Source organism: Nuphar pumila, chromosome 7, assembly GCF_984573655.1.
Source record: "Nuphar pumila chromosome 7, dmNupPumi1.hap1.1, whole genome shotgun sequence".
In the NCBI taxonomy this organism is placed as follows: domain Eukaryota; kingdom Viridiplantae; phylum Streptophyta; class Magnoliopsida; order Nymphaeales; family Nymphaeaceae; genus Nuphar; species Nuphar pumila.
This window is the reverse complement of record NC_143255.1, coordinates 109,120,483-109,143,279: the sequence shown is the minus strand read 5'-3', so window position 1 is coordinate 109,143,279 and position 22,797 is coordinate 109,120,483. Positions and strand designations below refer to the sequence as shown.

General features: G+C 36.7%; 1 protein-coding gene across 1 annotated transcript in view; it reads right to left on the bottom strand.

Annotated features, from left to right (window-relative positions):
* Positions 1-17,568, bottom strand: part of LOC149832869 (CAAX prenyl protease 1 homolog) — a 32,453-nt gene extending 14,885 nt beyond the window's left edge. The window contains exons 1-4 of the mRNA XM_090014751.1: positions 17,406-17,568; positions 14,062-14,209; positions 13,766-13,850; positions 13,585-13,680 (exon numbers count right to left, since the gene is read on the bottom strand). Coding sequence (XP_089870877.1) covers positions 13,585-13,680; positions 13,766-13,850; positions 14,062-14,209; positions 17,406-17,436 — 360 coding nt within the window. The 5' untranslated portion in view covers positions 17,437-17,568. The remainder of the gene's footprint in view (positions 1-13,584; positions 13,681-13,765; positions 13,851-14,061; positions 14,210-17,405) is intronic.
* Positions 17,569-22,797: the final 5,229 nt, after the last annotated feature.

Below are 22,797 nucleotides of genomic sequence, written 5' to 3'. Positions count from 1 at the left end.
GTACATGCTTTATTTTCTGTCTAATCTCTTTATTTAAGTGAGATTAGACCTAAATGAGACTTTAACGATTTTTCCTCTCTCTCTCTCTCTCTCTCTCTCTCTCTCTCTCTCTCTCTCTCTCTCTGGTTTTCTCAAAACCCTAGCCGACTGCAACATGGTATAAGAGCAGGACGTAGCTCTGGGCGTCTGACTTGATCGATCCACACGCGGATCGGGTGGCGTCGTGTACAGCATGAACAGCGATCTAAAGCCTCTCCAGCAGGAACGCAGATCGGGTGGCGCTATGTGCCAGCGTGTACAGCGATCGCCGTGTACAGCAATCTGAAACCTCTCCAGTAGGAACATGATTGGGTGGCGTTGTGTGCCAATGTGAACAGCGATCTGAAGCCTCTCCAGCAGGAACGCAGATCGGGTGGCGTCGTGTACAGCGACTACAACAATCGTTGTGCGCGTAATAGCAGGGATGTGTGCGTAGGAGCAGGGATACTCCGATCGTGTCAATGGTGGTTGATGATGGTTGTGTGGATGTCGAAGAGGCCCGCAATTTCCGTCATGATGCAGCCGAGGTATGCAGGTTGTCAATTTTTTTTTTGCGCGTGGTATGCATCTTGTCGCAGATTTTTTTTAAAAGGTGAATGGTTCAGGTAAAGTCCAATTCAAGTTAGATATTCAAGTTTTGGATCTGAATAGCGTATTACAGTTTTTATCCCCTGTATATCAGATTTTATCAGTGTGATTAAAATCTGGTAGAGTCGGTTTCTCAGTTGGTAGTTGGTGTGCACGTCAGATCCGAGTTTTCAGCAGTTGGTAGTTACGTATGGTTGTATTTCCATGGCTGAAATGCAGAAGTCAGACATGAAGACCGAAACAGTGGCTGATTATAAAGCCTTTGCAAACCCATTGTCATATGGATCATCTCTAAAGTTGGATGAGACTAACTATGCTAGATGGTCTCGTACGTTCATGATGTCTGTTTCAGGGCATCATAAAAAACATATTTTGTTGGAAAATGAGCCTAAGGACAAAACTGAAAAGTATGCTACATGGGAAGAGGACAATGATATTGTCATGTCTTGGATTATGAATAGTGTGCAACCTCACATAGCTGACGGGCTTATTTATTACACCTTTACAAAACAAATATGGGATAATTTACAAGATACTTATTCTCAAGAAACTAATATTAGTCGTATTCTTCAAGTAGAACAAGAGATCTATAAATTGCAGCAAGGAAAGCAAACTCTAGCCCAGTACTATGCCTTCGTGAAGGCAGCTTTTAAGAGACTAAATGCTCATAGACCACTATGTTTCGACAAACAAAAACTACACCAAAAGCATACCATGGTCGCACGGTTCCTGACTGGCTTGTCAGCTGAATTCTCAGTTGTCAAAGTTCAGATGTTGATAGGCTCAGATGTTCCCACTCTTGTTGAGGCATATAATTGACTGAGCAAGCTTGCCATGTCCCTTCATCTCAATCGGAATCACAAACCTCCGCTTTGTCTGTTTCCTATGGTCGAGGCCGAGGATTTATTCCTAATTCTCGAGGTCATGGACGTGATCGAGGCACGGAAGGACGAGACAAGCACCAGTGTACCTACTGCGGGAGACTTAGGCATTTAGAAGATAGATGCTTTGACAAGAATGGACGACCTCCCGCATCTTCAGCTAAAGTTGTTCCTACAGCTCAAGTGGCCAAACCCGAGTCTCCCACTGTTCCTCCTAGTGATTCGGTTACACTCACTCGTGCTGAGTATGATGATTTGTTGGCACATCTTCCGTCTAGTTCCCCCGTGGTTGATATTGCATGCTCTGCAGGTGATGAATTAGTTTGCCAAGGTAGTAGGTGGATTATTGATTCAGGGGCATCTAGACATTTGTGTGGAAATGCCTGTGATTATTCAAATTTGGATTGTGTTGCTAATCATAAAAAGGTTGTTTTTGTCGATGGAAGTTCCTCTCCCATTGTTGGCCAGGGAAATACCTCCATCTCCCCTACTCTTCAGTTATCAAATGTTCTTCATGCCCCTTCATTCCCTCAAAATTTGTTATCTGTTAGTCGTGTTGCAAAAGAATTGAATTGTAGAGTAATATTTGATCCTGCTTGTTGCACTTTTCAGGACTTGCTGACGGGAAAGACGATTGGTGAAGGCTATGAGGAAAGTGGAGTCTATTATCTACATCAAACAGTTGGATCTGTTCATTCAACAGTTGAGTCCTCCTCTAATCTGCTACTTTGGCATCATCGTCTTAGTCATCTCCCGTTGCTTAAATTGCGTAGAGTTATTCCTCATATCTAGTCGTCCACTAATCTGCTGTGTGAAGCATGGGAAGTATCATAGGAATTCATTTCCGTCCAGTCAGAGTCCTTCAAGTCAAAATCTGTTTGATCTTCTTCATGTTGATGTTTGGGTCCAAGTAGAATTTCTAGTTGTTCTAAGTGTTGTTATTATTTAGTCATTGTAGATGATTTTTCCAAATTATCCTGGGTATTCTTGTTAAAAGATAAGGTTGAAACCCCATTATTCTCAAATCCTTGATTATTGAAATAAAAAATCAGTTTAATTCTTGTGTCAAAGTTGTTCGCACTGACAATGCTCTTGAATTCAAATCTTCTAAATTGTTACAATTTTACAAAAATCTTGGAATCCAATCTCAGTCTACTTGTCCACATACCTCACAACAGAATGGTGTAGCGGAGCGTAGACATAGACAAATTCTAAATGTTGCTCGTTGTCTCATGATCCAGTCTAACATGTTTGCATCTTACTAGGGAGATGCGGTTCTAACTGCGAGATACCTAATAAACAGTATGCCTTCATCTTTTGTGGGAAACCATATTCCCATTCAAATTCTTAGGTCGGAAGCTCCTCTTTTCCCTATCGCCCCAAAGGTGTTTGGTTGCATATGCTTTGTTCATAAACTCGGTCTCAACCGAGATAAATTGTTACCCCAATCTATAAAATGTGGTTTTGTTGGGTATCCCAAGCACCAAAAAGGATATCATTGTTATGATCCCATATCCCAGAGAGAGTATGTCAGTGCGGATGTTTCCTTTTTTGAGTCTATCCCATATTTTTTTAGTACTTCAAGATTTCATGTCAGTCAAGGTGATTCCCTTCTTCTTCCTGTTCCTCACTTTCCATTAGAGTCTGTCTGCCTTGAGCCTCTTGTTCCAAGTCCGACTTCATCTCGCTACAAAAATTCTCCTATGGTGTACACCCATCGAGCTCCACCCAACTCTATGCCTTCGCCATCAGCTTCTCCAGAGGTGAGTGTTCCTGACCCTACTAACGAGCCTATTGGTGATGGTCATTTACCTATTGCTCTTCGGAAAGGAAAAAGGCAGTGTACACTACACCCTATTTCTCAGTTTGTCTCTAAGGCCAGATTTGGTTTTAATATGAAGAATTTTGTATTAGAATTATCCATTGCATCAGTTCCTCTCAATTATCATCAAGCCCTTCTGGACCCCGAATGGGCGAATGCCATGCAAGATGAAATGGATGCCCTTCTTTCTCAGAAAACGTGGGACTTAGTCGATCCTCCACATGAGGCTGATATTGTTGGTTGTAAATGAGTCTATACTATTAAGTATTGTGATAAACGATGAGAGAGGAGAGAGAGACTATGATGGCTGCACAAGAAAACCCCAATAGGGTCTGCGGTTTTTGCTTCACATTAAGTATGCACAGGTACAGAGATTAGGGTACGAAAATACCCATTATATAATATACTAAAATTACAACATGCCATTAATGAGCATGTGTTTTAATAAATAAAACAAATTGGGTTTGGATCCTGAGATCCAGACCCAATCGTGAATGATGATGTCTTTTCACCCTCCCTCAAGTTGTACATGGTTTTGAACCATGAACAACTTGCCTTTTAATATCCAAAATTTGTCCTTGATAAGTCCTTTTGTAAACAAGTCAACAACTTGATCAATAGTCCGAACGTATTCTGGTTCAATTTCCTTTTCTTCGACCTTCTGTCTTACAAAATGTTGATCAATTTCAATATGCTTGGCACGACTGTGGTAGATAGGATTGAATGACATATTGATAGCACTTTGATTGTCACACAAGAGAACGCTTTTAGAAATCGATTCTCCTACTTCCGTCAACAGGTGTCTGATCCATGTTACTTCGGTTGTAGCAGCTGCCATTGATCTATATTCAGCTTTTGTGCTTGACTACTGCTTTAGGAGACAAGATTTAGGTCAATAAAAACACAGTATCCTGAGACTGACCTACGTTCATCTGGATCTCATGCCCAATCTGCATTTGTGTAAGTAAGAAGTTCATGCATGTGATGGCCATGCATACGCTTTCTGTACAGAAGACCAACTCCATTAGTTTCCTTCAAATATCGAAGAATGCGTTTAACAACTTCCATATGCCCAATATGTGGTTCATGCATGAACTGAGATACATGATTGACAGAATAGACAATGTCAGGCCGAGTGAAGGTAAGATATTGAAGCATTCCTACAATCCTGCGATATCCTGTAGGGTCCTCATACAAATCTCCATCTTGGGAACTGAGTTTCTGATGAAGTACATTGGGTGTGCTTAGAGGGTTGCAGTCTGTCATACCTGCCTTGCTAAGAACATCAACGGTATACTTATGTTGAGTAAGTGTCATGCCTTCAGAAGTTCTATCAACTTCTACTCTAAGAAAGTATCGCAGTTCAAGATCCTTCATCTTAAATCTATGGTTCAAAAGTTCTTTAACCTTTTCAATATGTTCAGTAGAGTTACCTGTAATGATAATGTCATCAACATATATCAATAACAGGATAACTATATCTTTGCATTTGAATATGAAAAGAGAATGGTCAAGAAGAGACCGAATGAAGCTATATTTTTCTACTTCAAGCGAAAAATTATCAAACCAAGATCGAGATGCCTGTTTCAGATCATATATAGCTCTCTTTAACCTGCACACGTATTCTTTAGAGTTCCCTTCTGCATACCCAGTGGGTTGCTCCATGTATACTTCCTCCTTCAGAGTTCCATGTAGAAACACATTTTACACATCCAGTTGGTTGAGAGTCCACTAGTGATCAACAGCCAATGATAGTATGATGCGGATAGTGTCCATTTTCATGACCGGACTGAAAGTCTCATCATAGTCTTGTCCTTGCTCATGTGTGAAGCCTTTGGCAACCAACCGAGCCTTGTATTGCTCGATAGTACCATTTGGCTTATACTTTATCTTATACACCCACTTTGACCCAATCACATTTCGATTGTATGGTCTGAGAACAATATCCCAAGTGTCACATTCATGAAGAGCCTCCATTTCTTCGTTCATAGCTTCAATCCATCTCTTAGAATTTATTGCTTGATAAAATGTTGTAGGTTGATCTTCCTTGCCCCAAGAGGCTAAGAAGAGTTGAAAATCCATCGTGAAGTTCTCATAACTAACCCACCTATCAATTGGATGTCGAGATCGAGTAGACCTTATGTGAACAGGTGATTAAATGGAAACAAAAGGAGAATTCTGCTCCTGATTAGAGCTGAGAGGTATTTCCTTCTCACGTTGAGAGTAAACAATGCCTTTATACCTTTCGGGGGCCGATAATGGCTCAGAAATCACACTTTCCTGAGTTCGTTGCTCAACAGTAAATACGTTTTCCTCATCGCTTTGATTACATTCAGAAGAGCAAACATCATCAATACTAGAAAAGAGATCTGAGTTCAACCAAGGGTGATAAACTTCAATTTCAGGAAAAGTGGTAGCATTATGATCAAAATTTGATTCATCAAACACAATATTTCTGGATATTTTAATGTGCTTGCTCACGGAATCATAGCATTTGTAGCCTTTGTAATCATCAGCGTACCCAACAAATCTACACTTTAAGGCCTTATCCTGAAACTTGTGCCACATTGAACTGTCAATATGAACATAACATACACACCCGAATACACGCAAATCATGATAATTTGGATGCACACTATGCAAAGAGAAATAGGGTGATTTGTTTTCCAAGATGTTCATGAGCAATCGATTTATGACATAGATTGTTTCCAAGATGTCCATAAGGTAACTGGAAGATTACTATCATGCATCATGTTCATTGCACTCTCGACAATATGGCGATGCTTCCGTTCAACAATCACATTCTGTTGAGGTGTATGAGGGCAAGACACCTGCCTACTTATCACATTTGTCTGAAGGAAACTAATAAAGTCATTTGAATAGAATTCACCTCCTCCATCACATTGAAAACAAATGATATTCTCAGAGAATTGATTTTGAACAAATGAATGAAAGTTTCGAAATAACCTGAAGGTTTCAAATTTATTTTTCATAAATAAGATCCATGTATATCGAGAATAGCTATCAACAACGATGAGATAATATCTAGTGCCAAACATGGAAGGAACTGGAGCCGGACCCCAAACATCAGAACATATAATCTCAAATGGTCTTGAAGCTCTTTTATTAATGGAACGAAAATGAAGAACATGACTCTTACACTGAAAACAACTAGAACAATTTTTATTGTCGACACTTAAATTTAGACTTGACTTGGGAATAAGACTACTTGAAACAAACTTATCAATAAAACGACTACTACAATAACCCAGACGACAATGCCAAACATTTGGCTCAATACATTCAGAAAGATTAAAAACACTATCAGGAGGAACTCAAGATGATGTGAGCTTCAAGATCGAATCAACAGGCTAAACACAAGAGGAAGGATTCTCTTAGAACACATACATATTCTCTTGTCGTTTTCCTTCAGCGAATGTTTTCCTCGTATGAAGGTCCTTAACACAAACAGAAAAAAGAGTAAACTCAACTGAAGCATTAATGTCATCTACAAGCTTAGAGACAAAAACAATATTTTTCTTGATACTAGGAGCATGAATGACATTTGAAAGAGTAAGAGAAGAGTTGGACATAGGAATTACAGAATTTCCAATGTGCGAAATATGGTGGTGAGACCCATCTCCAGTCACTATATTGTTTCTACCAACATAAGGAACAAGATTTAGGAGCTTACCAGCATCACCAGTGACATGAGTGGTTGCACCAGAATCAACATACCAAGTGCCTTGATCATTCTGTTTGATATTTAATTCAGCCAAGGCAGATAATAACAGTTCTTTGACTTTTCCACTATTCTTCAATGTATTTGTTCATTTTCTTGTCTCTAATTGCTTTCCTCTATTTTGCGGGTTAAACCAGCAATTTGCTTTTATGTGCCTCCTTTTGTTGCAGAGAAAGCAGGTAGGTATTGTCCTTTGCCTTGGCAGATTAGGAGGCATATTGGGAGTAGGTAATATTCCACGAGCTCCTTGTCCATTCCTCTCTTGACCTCCCCTTTCTCGAGATTCATACCTGTCACGTCCTCGACCATAGGTAACTCCTGTGGCAAAAACGTCGTGAGCTCCAATGGGATTGTGATTATTTTAATAGAATCCTTTCAAAGTCATCTCATATTATAAGAGCTTAGCACGAAGATCTTCAAATGTAGGTAAGTCTGACAAACACAGCAAGGAAGTAACCATCATATGATAATCGGGTCCCAGCCCGCTCAAAGTTTGTTGCACCATATCTTTGTCACTAACCGCGCAACCCACGATGGCCAACTGATCTGTAATAGTTTTCATTTTGTTTAAGTAGTCTATGACAGTCATGGAGTCGTTTCTCAACATTTGAAACTCTTTCTTTAAAAATAAAACTCTAGCCTGAGAAACTTGAGAATACGTCTAAACAAGACGATGCCATAACTGCATAGTTGTGCAGTCATCTAGGATTGCCACAAGCACCTCCTGTGACAGGGTGGAAGTGATGTAGGCAACCAAAGCTTGATCTCACTTCATCCAGGATATATATTCTGGATTTCTGACAAAAGTAACGGAAGTGTCACCCTCCCCAGTCTTGCCATCTTGTGATATGAAGGAACAGAAACAAAGTCATTTAGATGTCCAGAAAGATCCTGACTTCTTATGAATGAGATGATTTGTCTTTTTCAGGTGAGAAAATTGGAGTTGTTCAGTTTTTCAAATACAAGTTGGCTAAGAAAGTTGGAAGAAAGGCCAGATTGAGAAGAAGAAAAAGAATCCATAGGCGATTGAAGGCGAAAGCAAGATAGAATTAGAAACAAGGTTGAAGTAGAACAAGGGAAGTAAAGGCAAGAACCAATACATAATTTCAGAGAACTCGGCTGCCCGACCTTTTTTTTTTTACAGCAGACCCAAGACAAAAACCGAGGTTACGCAGCAAACTGATCTGAATAAAGATCAGTCAATGAAACGTAAAACAGAAACATGTTATTTGGATGTAATGTGTTTTTCGTTTCGAAAAATGCAAAGAAGAATAAAAGAAAGGAAATCCGAAAAGAAAAAAGGAATCTGATATTTTACTCAGATATGAATCTGACCTTACTTTTCTGAAGAAAATGAGGAACTTATGAAATCACGCAAAAGATTTGTTCTTGCGTGATCATATAAAATCACATCAAATAGTGTGAAAAAAAGAAAATGCAAATGGACGTGAGATGTAGATTTTAGAATAAGGAGGATAACGATTAGATGTGAAAACAGAGAGATTAGATGCAGATTTCAGAAATAGGAAAAATAGAATATGTTGACTGGAAAGAGATATTCTGCAGTTGGCTGAGAGATTCAGAAAGAATAAGAAAAAGAATACCTTGGAAGAAGACGTTGGAGAGGATCAATGCTTTGATACCATGTGAGAAAACAACGAGAGAGGAGAGAGAGGCTCTGATGGCTGCGGAAGAAAACCCTAATAGGGTCTACGTTTTTTGCTTCACATTAAGTATGCACAGGTACAGTGATTAGGGTACAAAAATACCCATTACATAATATGCTAAAATTACAACATGCCATTAATGAGCATGTGTTTTAATAAATAAAACGAATTGGGTCTGGATAATGACAATGTCTTTTCAAGTATAACTCAGATGGATCGATTGAAAGGTTTAAAGCCCGCCTGGTTGCTAAAGCCCGCCTGGAGTGAACTTCTTTGAAACATTCTCTCTTGTTGCTCGTCTTGGGACCATTCATCTTGTTTTGTCAGTTGCAGTGCACCATGATTGGTATCTACGTCAGCTTGATGTGAAAAATGTCTTTCTGTATGGAGACTTGGAGGAGACAGTTTACATGCAACAACCTCTAAGGTTTGAAGTTCAGGGAGAGTGTTAGAAGGTATACAAGTTGAACAAGGCAATCTATGGTCTCAAACAGAGTCCCCGTGCATGGTTCTCCAAGTTGGTTGAGGTCAAGTCAGCATTTGGGTTTGTCTGATCTGCCTCAGACCACTCTCTTTTTATTAAAAAGACTTGTGTAGGAATTGTGGTTATGATAGTATATGTTGATGACATTATAGTCACAGGAAGCAGTAATAAAGACATCTCTGAGACCAAGTCCCACCTTCAAAAACACTTTGTGACTAAAGATCTGGGACCACTGAGATATTTCTTGGGCATAAAGGTTGCAAGGAGTAAAGAAGGATTGGTTTTGTCACAGCGGAAATATGTCTTGGACCTGCTAAAGGAGACAGGGATGTTAGGTACCAAACCTTTGATGAAAAATCAAAGTATGTGGACAATAGTCGTTATCGCTCCTTAGTTGGCAAGCTATTATATGTGACTGTAACCAGACCCGACATATCTTTAGCCATGAGCAAGATAAGTCAATTTATGGACAAACATACAAAGGCTCACTGGGAGGCTGCGATGATGATTCTCAAATATCTAACGCTATCCCCTGGTAAAGGACTATGGTTTAGACAAAAACCCTAGGACTATGGTTTAGACAAAAACCCTCTCTAGATGTTACTGCTTACTAAGATGCAGATTATGCAGGGTCGGTTGTTGATAGAAAGTCGACAACTGGATTCTGTGTGTTTGTTGGAGGAAATCTGGTTACTTGCAGAAGTAAGAAACAAACTGTTGTTGCCAGATCGAGTGCTGAGTCAGAGTATCGAGCTATGGCTCAGACCGCTGCAGAGATGATATGGGTTAAATCTGTGTTGACTAATCTCCAAGTGAAAGTCTCATTACCTATGGACATGATATGTGATAATAGAGCTGCTACTTATATTGCTAATAACCCAGTGTTTCATGAAAGGACAAAGCATATTGAGGTGGATTGTCACTATGTACGTGACCTGGTACAAACTGGGCACATTTGTACCAAGCACATATCTTCAGAAAACCAAATTGCTGATGTCTTTACAAAACCCTTGGCTAGTTCAAATTTTTCAAAGTGTTGTGACAAGCTGAACATTATTAATATATATGCTCCAGCTTGAGGGGGAGTGTTAAGACGCAGTCACCGTAGCATCAAGGGTAGTTTAGTAATTTTTTATTATAGCAAAGGGTATTATTGTACATGCTTTATTTTCTGTCTAATCTCTCAATTTAAGTGAGATTAGACCTAAATGAGACTTTAACGATTTTTCCTCTCTCTCTCTCTATGGTTTTCTCAAAACCCTAGCCGACTGCAACAATATAAAAGAAAATCACATAAATAGTGATAAACGGAACATTGAAATTTCTAAATGATGAATTTTTTTTAGAAACTGATACTCCCATCATCATAATGGTACTATCAGACATGCACGACATGTTAGTACTACGATGATTGAATGAGAGGTTTATGGTAACCTCATAGCGTAAAAATGCACAATGATGAAAAGAAAATCACATAAATGGTGATCATCGCATTCACAGGTAAGATGCTCGATTTAGTTTGAAAGACCAGAGCATGTAGAATGGGTCGTTAGTTAAAATAGAACCTGACATACCCATTCGTTTCTTGGTTCCGTCAAGGGAGAGGATTGGATGGTACAAAACTCTGATGGACAGGTTGTTGTTAACTACGCTCCTTGAGTAACAATTAACTCAGTGTCCCCGATCATCGGAGTTAGGGGACATGACTACCAAAAATTATCCTAGGTGATAGGTCTCGTGGACTTCTGTAGAAGTTGGATGCATTCCTTGCCATGAATGCCTCTGGGGAATTCTCTCTCGATCATTGGTCGTCCCTTTTTTAATAGACTCAACTAGCTGTCTGAAGTATCAAAATACAGAAAATAACAAACCCCCATGTAGTCTTAGTTGTTTCTACGTTTCTCCTGCGCGTACCCTCAGGATAGTTAATATCGAAACAAAGTTATTATGTTCATTTTTCTTATTTTGACTTCGAAAGGAACAACGTATATATTAGTTTTGTTCTGAATTTTGTTATCTATGCACCTACCAGATTTTTATCAATCTGACTCGTTTCATGGGTACAAATAATGATTAGGTCAGAATGGCAAGCGATGGCACAATGACGTGATGATATCAAGATGAGACTCTTTCACTGACGTTTCGCTCTTGAGGACATTTTTATAATTTGGTATAAGGGTTTCTTTGAAATTTCACTTTTCATATAAACTTTAAAACCTTGTTTTAAATCTATTTGGTTTCAATGAATATACAGAGTTACAAATTCGTTGTGTAAAGGAAGGTTCGCCTTTAGTGCGCCCAAGGTCCGTTGACTTGTCATTTCAAACACCATTTTCCGCTGAACTGCTATTTTAAACTCTGAAAAAGGAATGATTACAAAGCTTTCAAAAAATTTTAAAAAAGTTACAAGTCCAGTATTTTGGGGGCGTTACATTATCCTCGCACAAAAACATCAGTTATTAAGCAAAAAAAAGTTCATAGCCCATTTTGTCCCATTAACAAATGAGATATTCAGAATCCCTAGTTTTCTCTAAAGCTGAACTCCCCTACAATGCCTTCAAACTGTCTCACCCAAGCAGATAAAGGAAATGCCTATTAAGAAGTATGGATGGTTGACATATTTCCAGCTTTCAAAGAATGTGGTTGCCGGAGCAACTAAAGCACATAAAGGTTCTCCTCCATGTTCAGTTTTTCAGTGGACACCAGTGAAAAAAACGGATTAGTCCAGGTAAGAAACCATCTTTGGTGCATAGAAGGGTTAAATACTCAAAAAAGCATCAAAGAGACATACATGGATTCTTTTGAGTAGCATTTTTTAATGGTCCACAATCCAAAAGACTGACTCACAGTTCATCCTCAATCTGGCATGCAGTTCCTCAAGCAAGGAAAAAGTTTGGTATCTTCAAGAAGGTTTCCTTCCTCCAGAAAAAACACCTTTTACCAAGCCAGGTGTCATTACAAATTGAAGAAGCTCCACAATCCACATCATGGTTGTAAGTACTAAGTAGCATATCGTTATCCCGTATCGGTCAGGCACAAAGTTAGATACGTATCGTAAAAAAATCATAATTTAAAAAAAAAATAAATTAAAAATCAAAAAATAAAAAAAAATAGCAATTTAAAAAAAATCATAACACATGAAACAATGATGAATTGCACAAAATACAACAAAAAAATCACATATGAAGCATTTATGTCTCTATGAGCTACATAAGATATCATCAAACATCAACTAATATAGATAATATTGCATAAATATATAACAAGAACAATGCAAAATATTAAATATCTTGCAATTAAGAACATGCCACAAGACTGAAACTTTCATATTGCATAAAAAAAAAAAATTTAGGGTGCGTGGGTTCAACTACATGAGAAATCCGCAAAATCCCTCTCCCTTGTGCACAAATCAGCACCTAAATCACTCTCGTGCCTCTTAGGGTGTGTGGGTTCTCCTCTAAAGGTCACTACACAAATGAAAAAATAGAACCTAGGGAGGTCTTTAAAACCCAAAATTACAAAGTCGAGTTTCGACCCTTTTAGGTGCGTCAGACACATATTGTACAATACACCGTGTATCATACGATATTGTATGATACGGGTTGCAACTTGCAACGTACGTTACAACCGATACGGATACGATATACAATCTCGTATCAAGTTAGGTTATAATTATGTATTATATCGTATGATAAGGTACAATACTTACAACATTGATCAACATAGCAGAAATTTGTTTTGCACATAATGGCTAAATATAATATAACATGGGTGTCAGGTACGACTCATGTTAAGCTTCACTAGGAGAACAAATAATAAACAATAAGTTGAAAAAATAGCAGTGGAATAATTTCAAAGCTAATTCTAGAACTGAAGATAGGTTTTAGTGAGCTGTACCAAGAAGAATCTAAAAATGCAATAAAGTAGTGTAAATTATTCTTTTGAAACATTCCAGATAATGTGTTCTGCAAATTTTCTATATTTTCAATCTTTTGAATGCTATCAAACAGATTTTCAAAACATTGTTTAGTCATGAACTTTAGATTTTCTATTCGTATTTTCAAATATTTTGAATGCTATCAAACAAAAACTCAGAACATTATCCAGCCATGAGATTTAGATCTTTATCTAATGTTGTTCTTCCTCTGACCACTAAAACCACAGTTAGTCTCCGTAAGTTCAGCCAGATATCACCCGTTGACATGAATTTAATATAGAGGACCCAATCAAGAATATTGACTTTGACATGCTCCTCTACAGCCAAACCTCAGCACCGTTCAAATATAAATTTCCCATGAATGAATGCTTGAAAAATGGATCCAAACAGCATGACTACACCATCTAAGATTTCAAAATGGTACCTGCGACCAAAGCATGACACCAGCCAAGAATGCTAGAGTATGAAGTATCTCGTTCTCAGGATTCAAGCCTACGAATACTAAAAGATCTGCTGATTTCTGCAACCGAAAAAATCAAGGAGTTCAAAAGCTAACCCAAACAAAAATGAGCAAAGTAACTGCATACAAATCCACAAACACATACCTTCCAACACCACGGCAGTGCACCAAAGTACAAGATGGCTGAGTCCAACGCAATTGTAAAAGCTTCATGAACAAAGTGGAAGCAGCTGAAGCATGATACACAGATAAAAATGAGCCCCATACAACCATTACTGTATATCTGGCCTAGCCTAAAGACTGCAACGAATGCAATTAGAATGTTCTGGCAACACTAATCACATTTGGTGTTAAGTTGAATAGGAAAACAGGATATCTAAGCAAGCCCCCATGAACTAGGGGTGCCAATGCCATAGTAAATAAGAGTGAGAACAGGCATACCTCTTATCCAGGCTATAGGCACGAGATTTCTTAAATTTTTCTGGACTGACCACCCCTACTAAAGGTTTAGGAAGGGTAGGCAACTTCAGGGCTGCATGTTGTCTCATGTCCAAATATGTCTCAAAAATGTACATTAAGATCATAAAACCTGCAGCAATTGAAAGATATTAGAAGCAAAGATTATGGTACCTGTATTCTAGCTATGATACTAAAAGCTGCCCAAAAACTACTGCAAAATCAAACTTACTGTGAACTAAAAAATTGAAAATGAACAACCAAGGATCTATAGTCCAGTCCTTATTAACTGGCATGTTCACTCAACTATTTGATAACCGAGACTGCAGAATACTTAAGAATGCAGCATAGAGAACCCACAACCACATTCAGCACATGAACAGCTACTTCAGACCACCTCTGTTTCTAGCATCACTATTTTCAATCATTCCTAATCCTTACATGTTTAATAGAGTGACCTTGGAAATCACGATAAATCAATAAGATAAGTTTTGAGGAAAAAAATAACATATCTAGACACAAAGATCACGTGACATTGATATCATTAATGCTCCCCTACTAGAAAGCAGCAATCATGATATTGGATGAAGTGATTACTGGTGGTACCTAACAAAATAGAAATTAATGTCTGTATTCATAAGTAGATTCCCTTTGCAATAGAGCGGTGACAATTTTCCCAGCTTAGTAGCTTACCCTAAACATAATTAGCTTCTTAGTTCTCTTCGAACATAAAGTTATCTACACCTGTCACAGGAAAGTAACTTCACTAAGAAGGAGCTGACTTTTTCAATTTGAGTCAAAGAGCATTTTTTTTATTGCTGGCATTGATACCCCTGCAAGAAGATTATACTCAGGTTTAGGTCCGCCTTTATTGGTGACTAAGAGAGTTGCTACCAACAAGTGAGGAATTAGCACTACCATCCATTTCCCAAAGCCAAAAATTACCTAAGAACTGTGTGGAAATATTGATCAAACAAGGACCAAAACCAACAAACAACATGGAGAATGTATTGAAACCCAATAAGCAGCAGTGTAGTCCTTCTGCAAATTGCTTTGATTGTGTGCTTAGGTGTGCTCCGGCTTTAAACCTAATTCTGATTAGACCTCAATCTTCTTCAACATGAATGCTTAACTTGCTGGAACCATTGTTTATGTAAGAAAATCATACTTCTAGTCCAATTAGGCAATTAGTAAAGAAAAAATATTTTTAATTGTTTCCTTTATAAAGATTTTGTCTTATATTTCTACAGGGATTCAATCTTGAAACTTTTGTAACTGACCTGATGGAGTGACTGTGATATTGCATGGGAAGTGCAAGGTGCAGCTTATTGGGGCATTTCCATAAATCAGGTCTAGCTGAAAAACGATTAATGACTATGGCATTCACTAGTTACAAACTTACAATTGAAAAACACGAGATGACATTTTCAAATGTCAACAAAATTGAAGGGCATTTTCATCAATAATGATGGCTCCAACATAAATTGAAATGGTTTCCCTTCATTAGTAAACAGGTCAGATTAGATTTTTCATGTAAATGAATTCAGATACTAATCGGTCTCTGATTTGAATCCCAAGGTAAATGTATCAAGTGAATCCAAATCCGGTTAATAATTAGATGCTGCCATTTTTAGTGTTTACCAAAGCCAACTAACGGATCCAACCCAAATCTGGTAGCCAGACATTCTAGTGAGGAGGTCTTTTAGTCAATCTTTCTTGTGCATGAATAACATCTACTTAACTCAATTGCACCCTTGGCATCGCTTATTGTATTTTTCAAATTGGCACCTAATATCCAAGCATTTAAAATTTTGAAAAACACAATCTTTGTTATGGTTAATCCTATTTGTACATTTCACCTTAATCTACAGCAAATTCATGAAAATGTCTTCTTTTGCTGTAAAGGCCTAACCCCCCGCAACGAGATCCCCGCCTCATTGCCTGTTCTCCCACACATGTGCCATCACATGTTTGGATGGTTTTGGCATCATAACTTAGGACAAGCAAATTATCCGAAAGAACCAAACATAAGCTAGTTTTGTGGCGAGTCGAACCAAGCTCGATCTACTGATGATTTTTCAATTTGTGGTGAGTAGAGCCAAGCTCGAGCTCATGATGCCATGCTCAAGCTAGCTCATTTACAAAAACAAGACATAATTTAGTTTTGGTTTATATATATATATATATATATATATATATATATATATATATATATATATATATATATATATATATATATATATATGTGTGTGTGTGTGTGTGTGTGTGTGTGTGTGTGTGTGCAGAGAGAGAGAGAGAGAGAGAGAGAGAGAGAGTGCTTGCAGAGCCCCTCTATAAGTTTTCTGGCTCCGCTGGTTAAGCTATGCTTGAGTAAAACGATAAGAAGGAAGTAGATAATGATACAGCCACAGCCCACGGCACAGTGTTGATGACTATAAGTGGAATATGACATGTTAGGTAGAAGGAAGATGGCAGTCTTGGCAGACTGTTTGGAGTAAGAAACAGTTGAGGTTTTAATAGTTCCACTTCAGTGATAGTCAAAACCTTCCATAATCCTCGAAAAAGGGATATATCTAGATCACAGTTCCGCCAGTCAGATGGAATGTTCCAGTGGGTCAATCAATCCCAGTTCCAAACTGCCTGGATTACAGCCAGAGCCACTTGGCCATAACGTAATAGTTCTTTCCTGCACTCACTGCAGTTCTATGATTCTATCAATGTATGCTCTGATATCCTTAAGCGCGCAAAAGAACAACTATAACTCGTTTATAGAACTTCTTCCGCAAAGCAAGTTGATGCCTTCCGAGCAACAGCAACCACATCATCTCACAACCATCACACCAAGAAGCTAATATAACTATAACCAACATTCGTTCGTAATACACAAGGAATTAAACAATTTCTCAATGAAATCTAGCATCAGAACACAAAAACACCTAGTTCAACGCAAATCTGTCATTTTTATATAAAACTAGTACATCCATATCTCCAAGGTCTAGCAGAACAACATCCTCTTCTCCGAGCCAATCTCATACACAATTCAAGAAACAAATAAGCAAAAACTCAAGGAAACAACAACAGCAACAATCACACATCAAAGGCACCATCATCAGAGCGACGCTCTCGCCACTAAGAGAGCAAATTAGCATCTAAACTTCCATTCAACACCATAGAAACGCAAAACTATGCAAACACAAGACCGATAATCATCCAAGAAACAACAAGAAGATGCAAGCGAACGCCGATCGAAAAACGTTCCAAGGAAATAAAGAAAGTAAGCGACAATTTATGGGAAAAAAGAGATGATGAGAAGGCAGAGAAAGGCGTACCTAGAACGGCTTCCATGTAAGGAAACGCCATCCTTTTATGAAATCGGAAGTTGACGGTCAGAGAGAGAGAGAGAGAGAGGGAAAGAGGTTTCCGTCTGTGGATCAAAGGAAGGGGGAGAGGGAGAGAATTCCCCGCTCCAGGCCTGAAATTTCCCGCGATCAGAGTGAAATCCAAACTTAGTAGCGAAGGCTCCGGTGTTCCAATTTAAGGCAAAGAGCCACGCGGTCTTCCGCGTCAATGCCATTTTGTCAAGGCGTACGAAAAAATTCCATTGTCAAAGGAAAAACTTACGATAAATTGAAGTTTTTCATTAAAATAACGATTCAGTGAATCAGGTTATATATATATATATATATGAATGAAAACCTAACCACTAAAAAGCATGCCAAAACTACTCAATCCAAAAAAAATTGTGTTTTTTTCAAACTTCTGACTGTACAGATAGATTTATCAAAAATAGACACTTGGATCATGAATTTGGATAGAAAAAACGGTATTTAGAGCCTCAAAGATTTATGAAAATTGAAAGTCATTAATTTTTTAAACTTATAAAAAACTATACATGCATCATGCATCATAATCAAATGCTCCAACAACTAATTCCTATAAAAACAAGCATATAGAACACATCTTTATGGTCATGTATATATATATATATATATATATATATATATATATATATATATATATATATATATATATATATATATATATATATATATATATATATATATATATATATATATATATATATATATATAAGAAAAGGTGATTGTCCGATCAAAAGAAGGTTAAAATATGTATTGGATTTTTATAATTTGTTTAGTAAACATGTTTTAGATTACGATTTTTCAATGTTTGTTTTTTAAAACGCCAAAATTTAATAGCCCACAATACTTTGTAATGTAAAATTGTAAATATATTGTGAGCTATTGATTTTTCAAGGCTTCAAAACATGTATAGATGTAAAATTTTCATGTAAGTCTCCTTTGGTTGAAACGCATTTAAGTAGACTCCCAGTTCTGTTAATCTCCTTTGCCAATTATTGAATCAGGATACTAAACCTAATCCCCTCAAATTGAAATGGATGGCAGAGTGCTGGTGGCAAGCAGTTATATGAAAATGATGCTTTACCCATAGTCACAAATGTCGGTATAGACTATATCTTGGTGAGGCTATTTTTTGCGATATTATAGGTTTGGTGATAAATCTTGAGAAAATATCAAGGTTTAAAAAATATAAAAAATAAGTATAAAATATTATGTTTAGAAAAAACTATAAACAATAAAAAATAAGTAAAATTAATTGAAAATATAAAAATAAATAAAAACAATAAAACTAATTGATAATATCACGGTAATATTACAATAATGTCAAGATATTCTCATGATAATATCATGATATTTTCAAAATATCATGGTATTTTACTTATATTATTGTTTGCTGGATTTATAATGATAATATTATGATATTTTCAAAATATCACTGATGTATGTGACTAGGGATGGCAGTGGACTGAGAGGGAAATGGGGCCCCACCCTACCCTCAATCCTTCTAATGTGACTATGGTTTTACCCATGAATGCTTCTTCAGCTATTGAAAAAAATGGTATGGATGATGTTGAGGAATTATATTGTACATCATGTACACACACATGGGATATAATTTGGTATCTTCTTAGGTAACTAAACCCCTAATTGAAACTCTTATGAGGAGGTTGTTTAGACTAATATGACATCATATGATTGAACATGATTAAAATAGTAAGAATCCACCCTTGGATAATATTTTTTTATGCAAAAATATGTTTTTTTGATGTTTAAAAATTTGGTATAATTTAGACCATTGATTTTTCAACCCCCTAAAAATCTGGTTTATACATGAGAAAACATGATCCAAAGGTTAGTTTCTACTAAACTTAATAGGTAAATCACATTTGAAGGGTTAGCCCTGCCAAAAACTGAAAAAAAAAATTATTACAAATTTTCATTAAGGGTTTTCTTACCCACTAAGATAGCAAACATTACCCTTATGAGAGAGAGAGAGAGTGATTAGTGTAGGCGTGCATGCCCTAGATGCACATGCATTAGACCTAAAAAGATCAGGTGCAATATGATTGCACAAATATTTTTGCATTAAGCACCTGATCACCCTTCATCTTGGGGACAAGGCCTGACAGTTGTGGAGCCCAAGGCTTGATGGAGGGCAATCAGGTGCTTAATGCACAATTTTTGTGCCATGTGATTGCACCCGATCCGGACTCTCATTAGACACTTTCACCAATCTGACCACAACCATGTGTCTGACATATCCATTGGCTGGGAGCTGACCCATTTTGTTGCTTTTTTTGGATTTATAACTTGAAATCATGCTCGATACTATGTGAATTGAGGCTTTATTGTGATACAATTGTACCACCCATTGGCTAGGTCCAACTCTCACTTAAATATAGAATCACATGTTTTTTTATTCAGAACTCATGAACTCACATACATTTATTTGCAAATTTTTGGTGAAACTGAAACCACTAAAATCTTAAATATTGTACTTTTTTGCATATATATTAATATTTTGCATAAATATATTTGTTAAACGCCTTTCACATATACGTCACCAAATTGCATAAAATTATGTGTGAAACTTCACTTAAAGGGAAACAATAAAATTGCAAATATCCTACTTAAGTATTTATAATTTTTTTATTATATGCTATTTTTCTTAATATTTACGAATTTGTCACCTTATATTGCAATTATCATACTTAAATGCTTACAAAATTATGATAAATATACTATATTTCTTATTTTTATTAATTTGTCAGATCATATATAAACCTATTGTGGTCCCCAACCAGCTTATTTTTTCATAATCTAAGGCTTTTTTATCTTTTGTCCCAACCAATGGTCCCCAACCTGCTTATCTTCTGATAACTATTCATAGAAGGCACTTCATCACTATTGAACCATTGAGGGTGTATTTTTTTCGGTAAGTACAATGTTCACTTTTGTTAACGACTGAATCAAACAGTTTTCCTTTTGTCTTTTTTTAATAAAATATTTTTTTAATATTTTTTGGTAAACACAATGTTCTATTTTTTTTGAAATGCTTTTTGAAACACAAATAATTTATTTATTTTTTGTAATGCTTGTTCAATATTCCTTGTGTTGTTATTGTAGGAAAATTTTAATATGTTTATTAATACAATATGACCAATAAAAAAATATTGTGTCGAAGGGGTCCATACCCACATCATCTTCTATTGTTGTAGCATAACAAAAAAAGCCAATGAAGAACTATGAATTAGATCATTCTGGTAATTGGAAGCATGACATAGTATGCAGAAGTGGGTAGAGAGGGAATCACATCCAAAGGAAAAAATGTGGGTGTCTGATATTTTTCACAAAAAATGCACCCTCAATAATCATATACAATTGTGTTCAAACAATGAGCTGCAAAAAAAGCTGAATTATCGTATAAAGAATAGCTACAAATTTCAAAGTAACCCTTATCTAAGGCATCATATGCAGAAAAAGTTGAGTAGTTTGTTGGCACATTCTTGTCTCCCATCCTAGAAGCATCTAAGAAGGGGGAGGGTGACCCATTGACTGACATTGAGGTTGTTGTTAACCTCAATGCTCGAATAAATAAAGCTGGAGATGCAGTTACCTGTAGTGACAGTGATGAGAGGGCAGATAAGGTACCTGACCAAGGGGCTGAGGTTAATGTGGACCTTCCTCAGGAAGTGGATATAAGTGAGGGTCATATGGCTGGATCGTATGCGAACATGTTCGAGAGTCCGATGATGTTCTTCATGCAGAGGAAAAAGTGCAAACTTTGACGAAGAGGTCATAGTGGAGAAGAAGGTCTGGTACTCGGGGACATGTATTTTGTTCATTTGTGATTTGCAATAATCAGTTTCAAATTTACATTCAATCATTGATTAAATTGTGATATATATATATATATACATTCAATTATTGATTAGTTTAATGTTGCTACTATCCATGAATGCAATTGATTAGTTTGTCATATATGTGTGAAGCATGTAGAAATTTATTGAAATTGATTGATTTCAGTAAAATTAATTTGGATTGTAGGATTCTCAACCAATTGATTCAGAAGCGCCAATATCTTGCATGCACCAGTTTGACTAGAATCAAGCACACCAATGGTTTTTAATACTAACAAAGGAAGTAAAGGAGCTGTTAAATCGAATGTGTTTTCACAAATTTTTGGATATCACATCATAGAACATCAGTCACTCCCTCTTAGAGGCTATTGTGCAGTTTTGGAATTCAATAATCAACACATTCCAGTTTGGAGATCTTGAAATGACTATCACGTTGGAGGATGTAGCACGAATCACCGGACTAAAGTGCCATGGGAAGACCATTAGTCGACAACGGTGGAGAGATTTTAAGCACTTATGTGATATTTATTTGCAAGCAAATGATGATGTATATGAAGGCGATACGATCATGTTTTCATGGCTTAGAAGCTACCATGACCCCAGTAAGGCGAGGAGGATAAACGAGAAACTATTGTGTGTTGGAGAAAAGGGGAGTAGTAGGGTGGACAAGAAGGCAAGAGCATTCTTGATATTCTTCTTTGGCTCTTGCTTTTTCATCGACACTAGTAGAAAGTTTGTACATACATCGTACATCGAACTGTTGGAAAACCTGGACTGTGTCATTCAATATGCATGAAGAGCAGTCACACTTGCACACCTGTACGCAAGTTTGAGTAGCACAAGAAGCAAAAAAAAAAAAACTTGTTGGGATATTGATGCTATTAGAGGTATTTATTCTTTCATTGTACATAAACTTTTGATTTATAGTTATTCTTATAATACCTGCAATTTTTCGAGGCATTTTCTTGAATTTTACATTTTTACTTATTGTGTGATAAAATAAAAATTTTAAATTTTAGGTAAGTAATGTATTAGAGGGTTGGTAGGATTTAGAAAAAAAAATTAATGTGGGAAAAGAACTCCTACATGCCAGAGTCTAACAGATTTCAATTTTTTTTAGAAATAGTTTTCGAGAAATTTGAATTAGCCTTAAGGAATAAATTAAATTAAATAAATTATTCATATAAAAATTCAAAAATCTACAAATGGGATTTAATTAGGTGTAGACTTAACTTAAATTTCATTTATCAATATTTCATGTGAATTTACAATTTCATTTATGAAAGATTTCATTTGAATTTAAATTGAATTAAATTAGAATTTTATGAAATGGATTTCAAATAATTAGCCAAAATTTATAAAATGGTAGGAGTCTATAGTGGCTCATCCCATCCTATGTGGCATCCTAATTTAAACTTTAAAATATAATAAATAAAAACAACCTTTTAAAACAAGTGAAATTAAAACTTACCAAAAAAGAA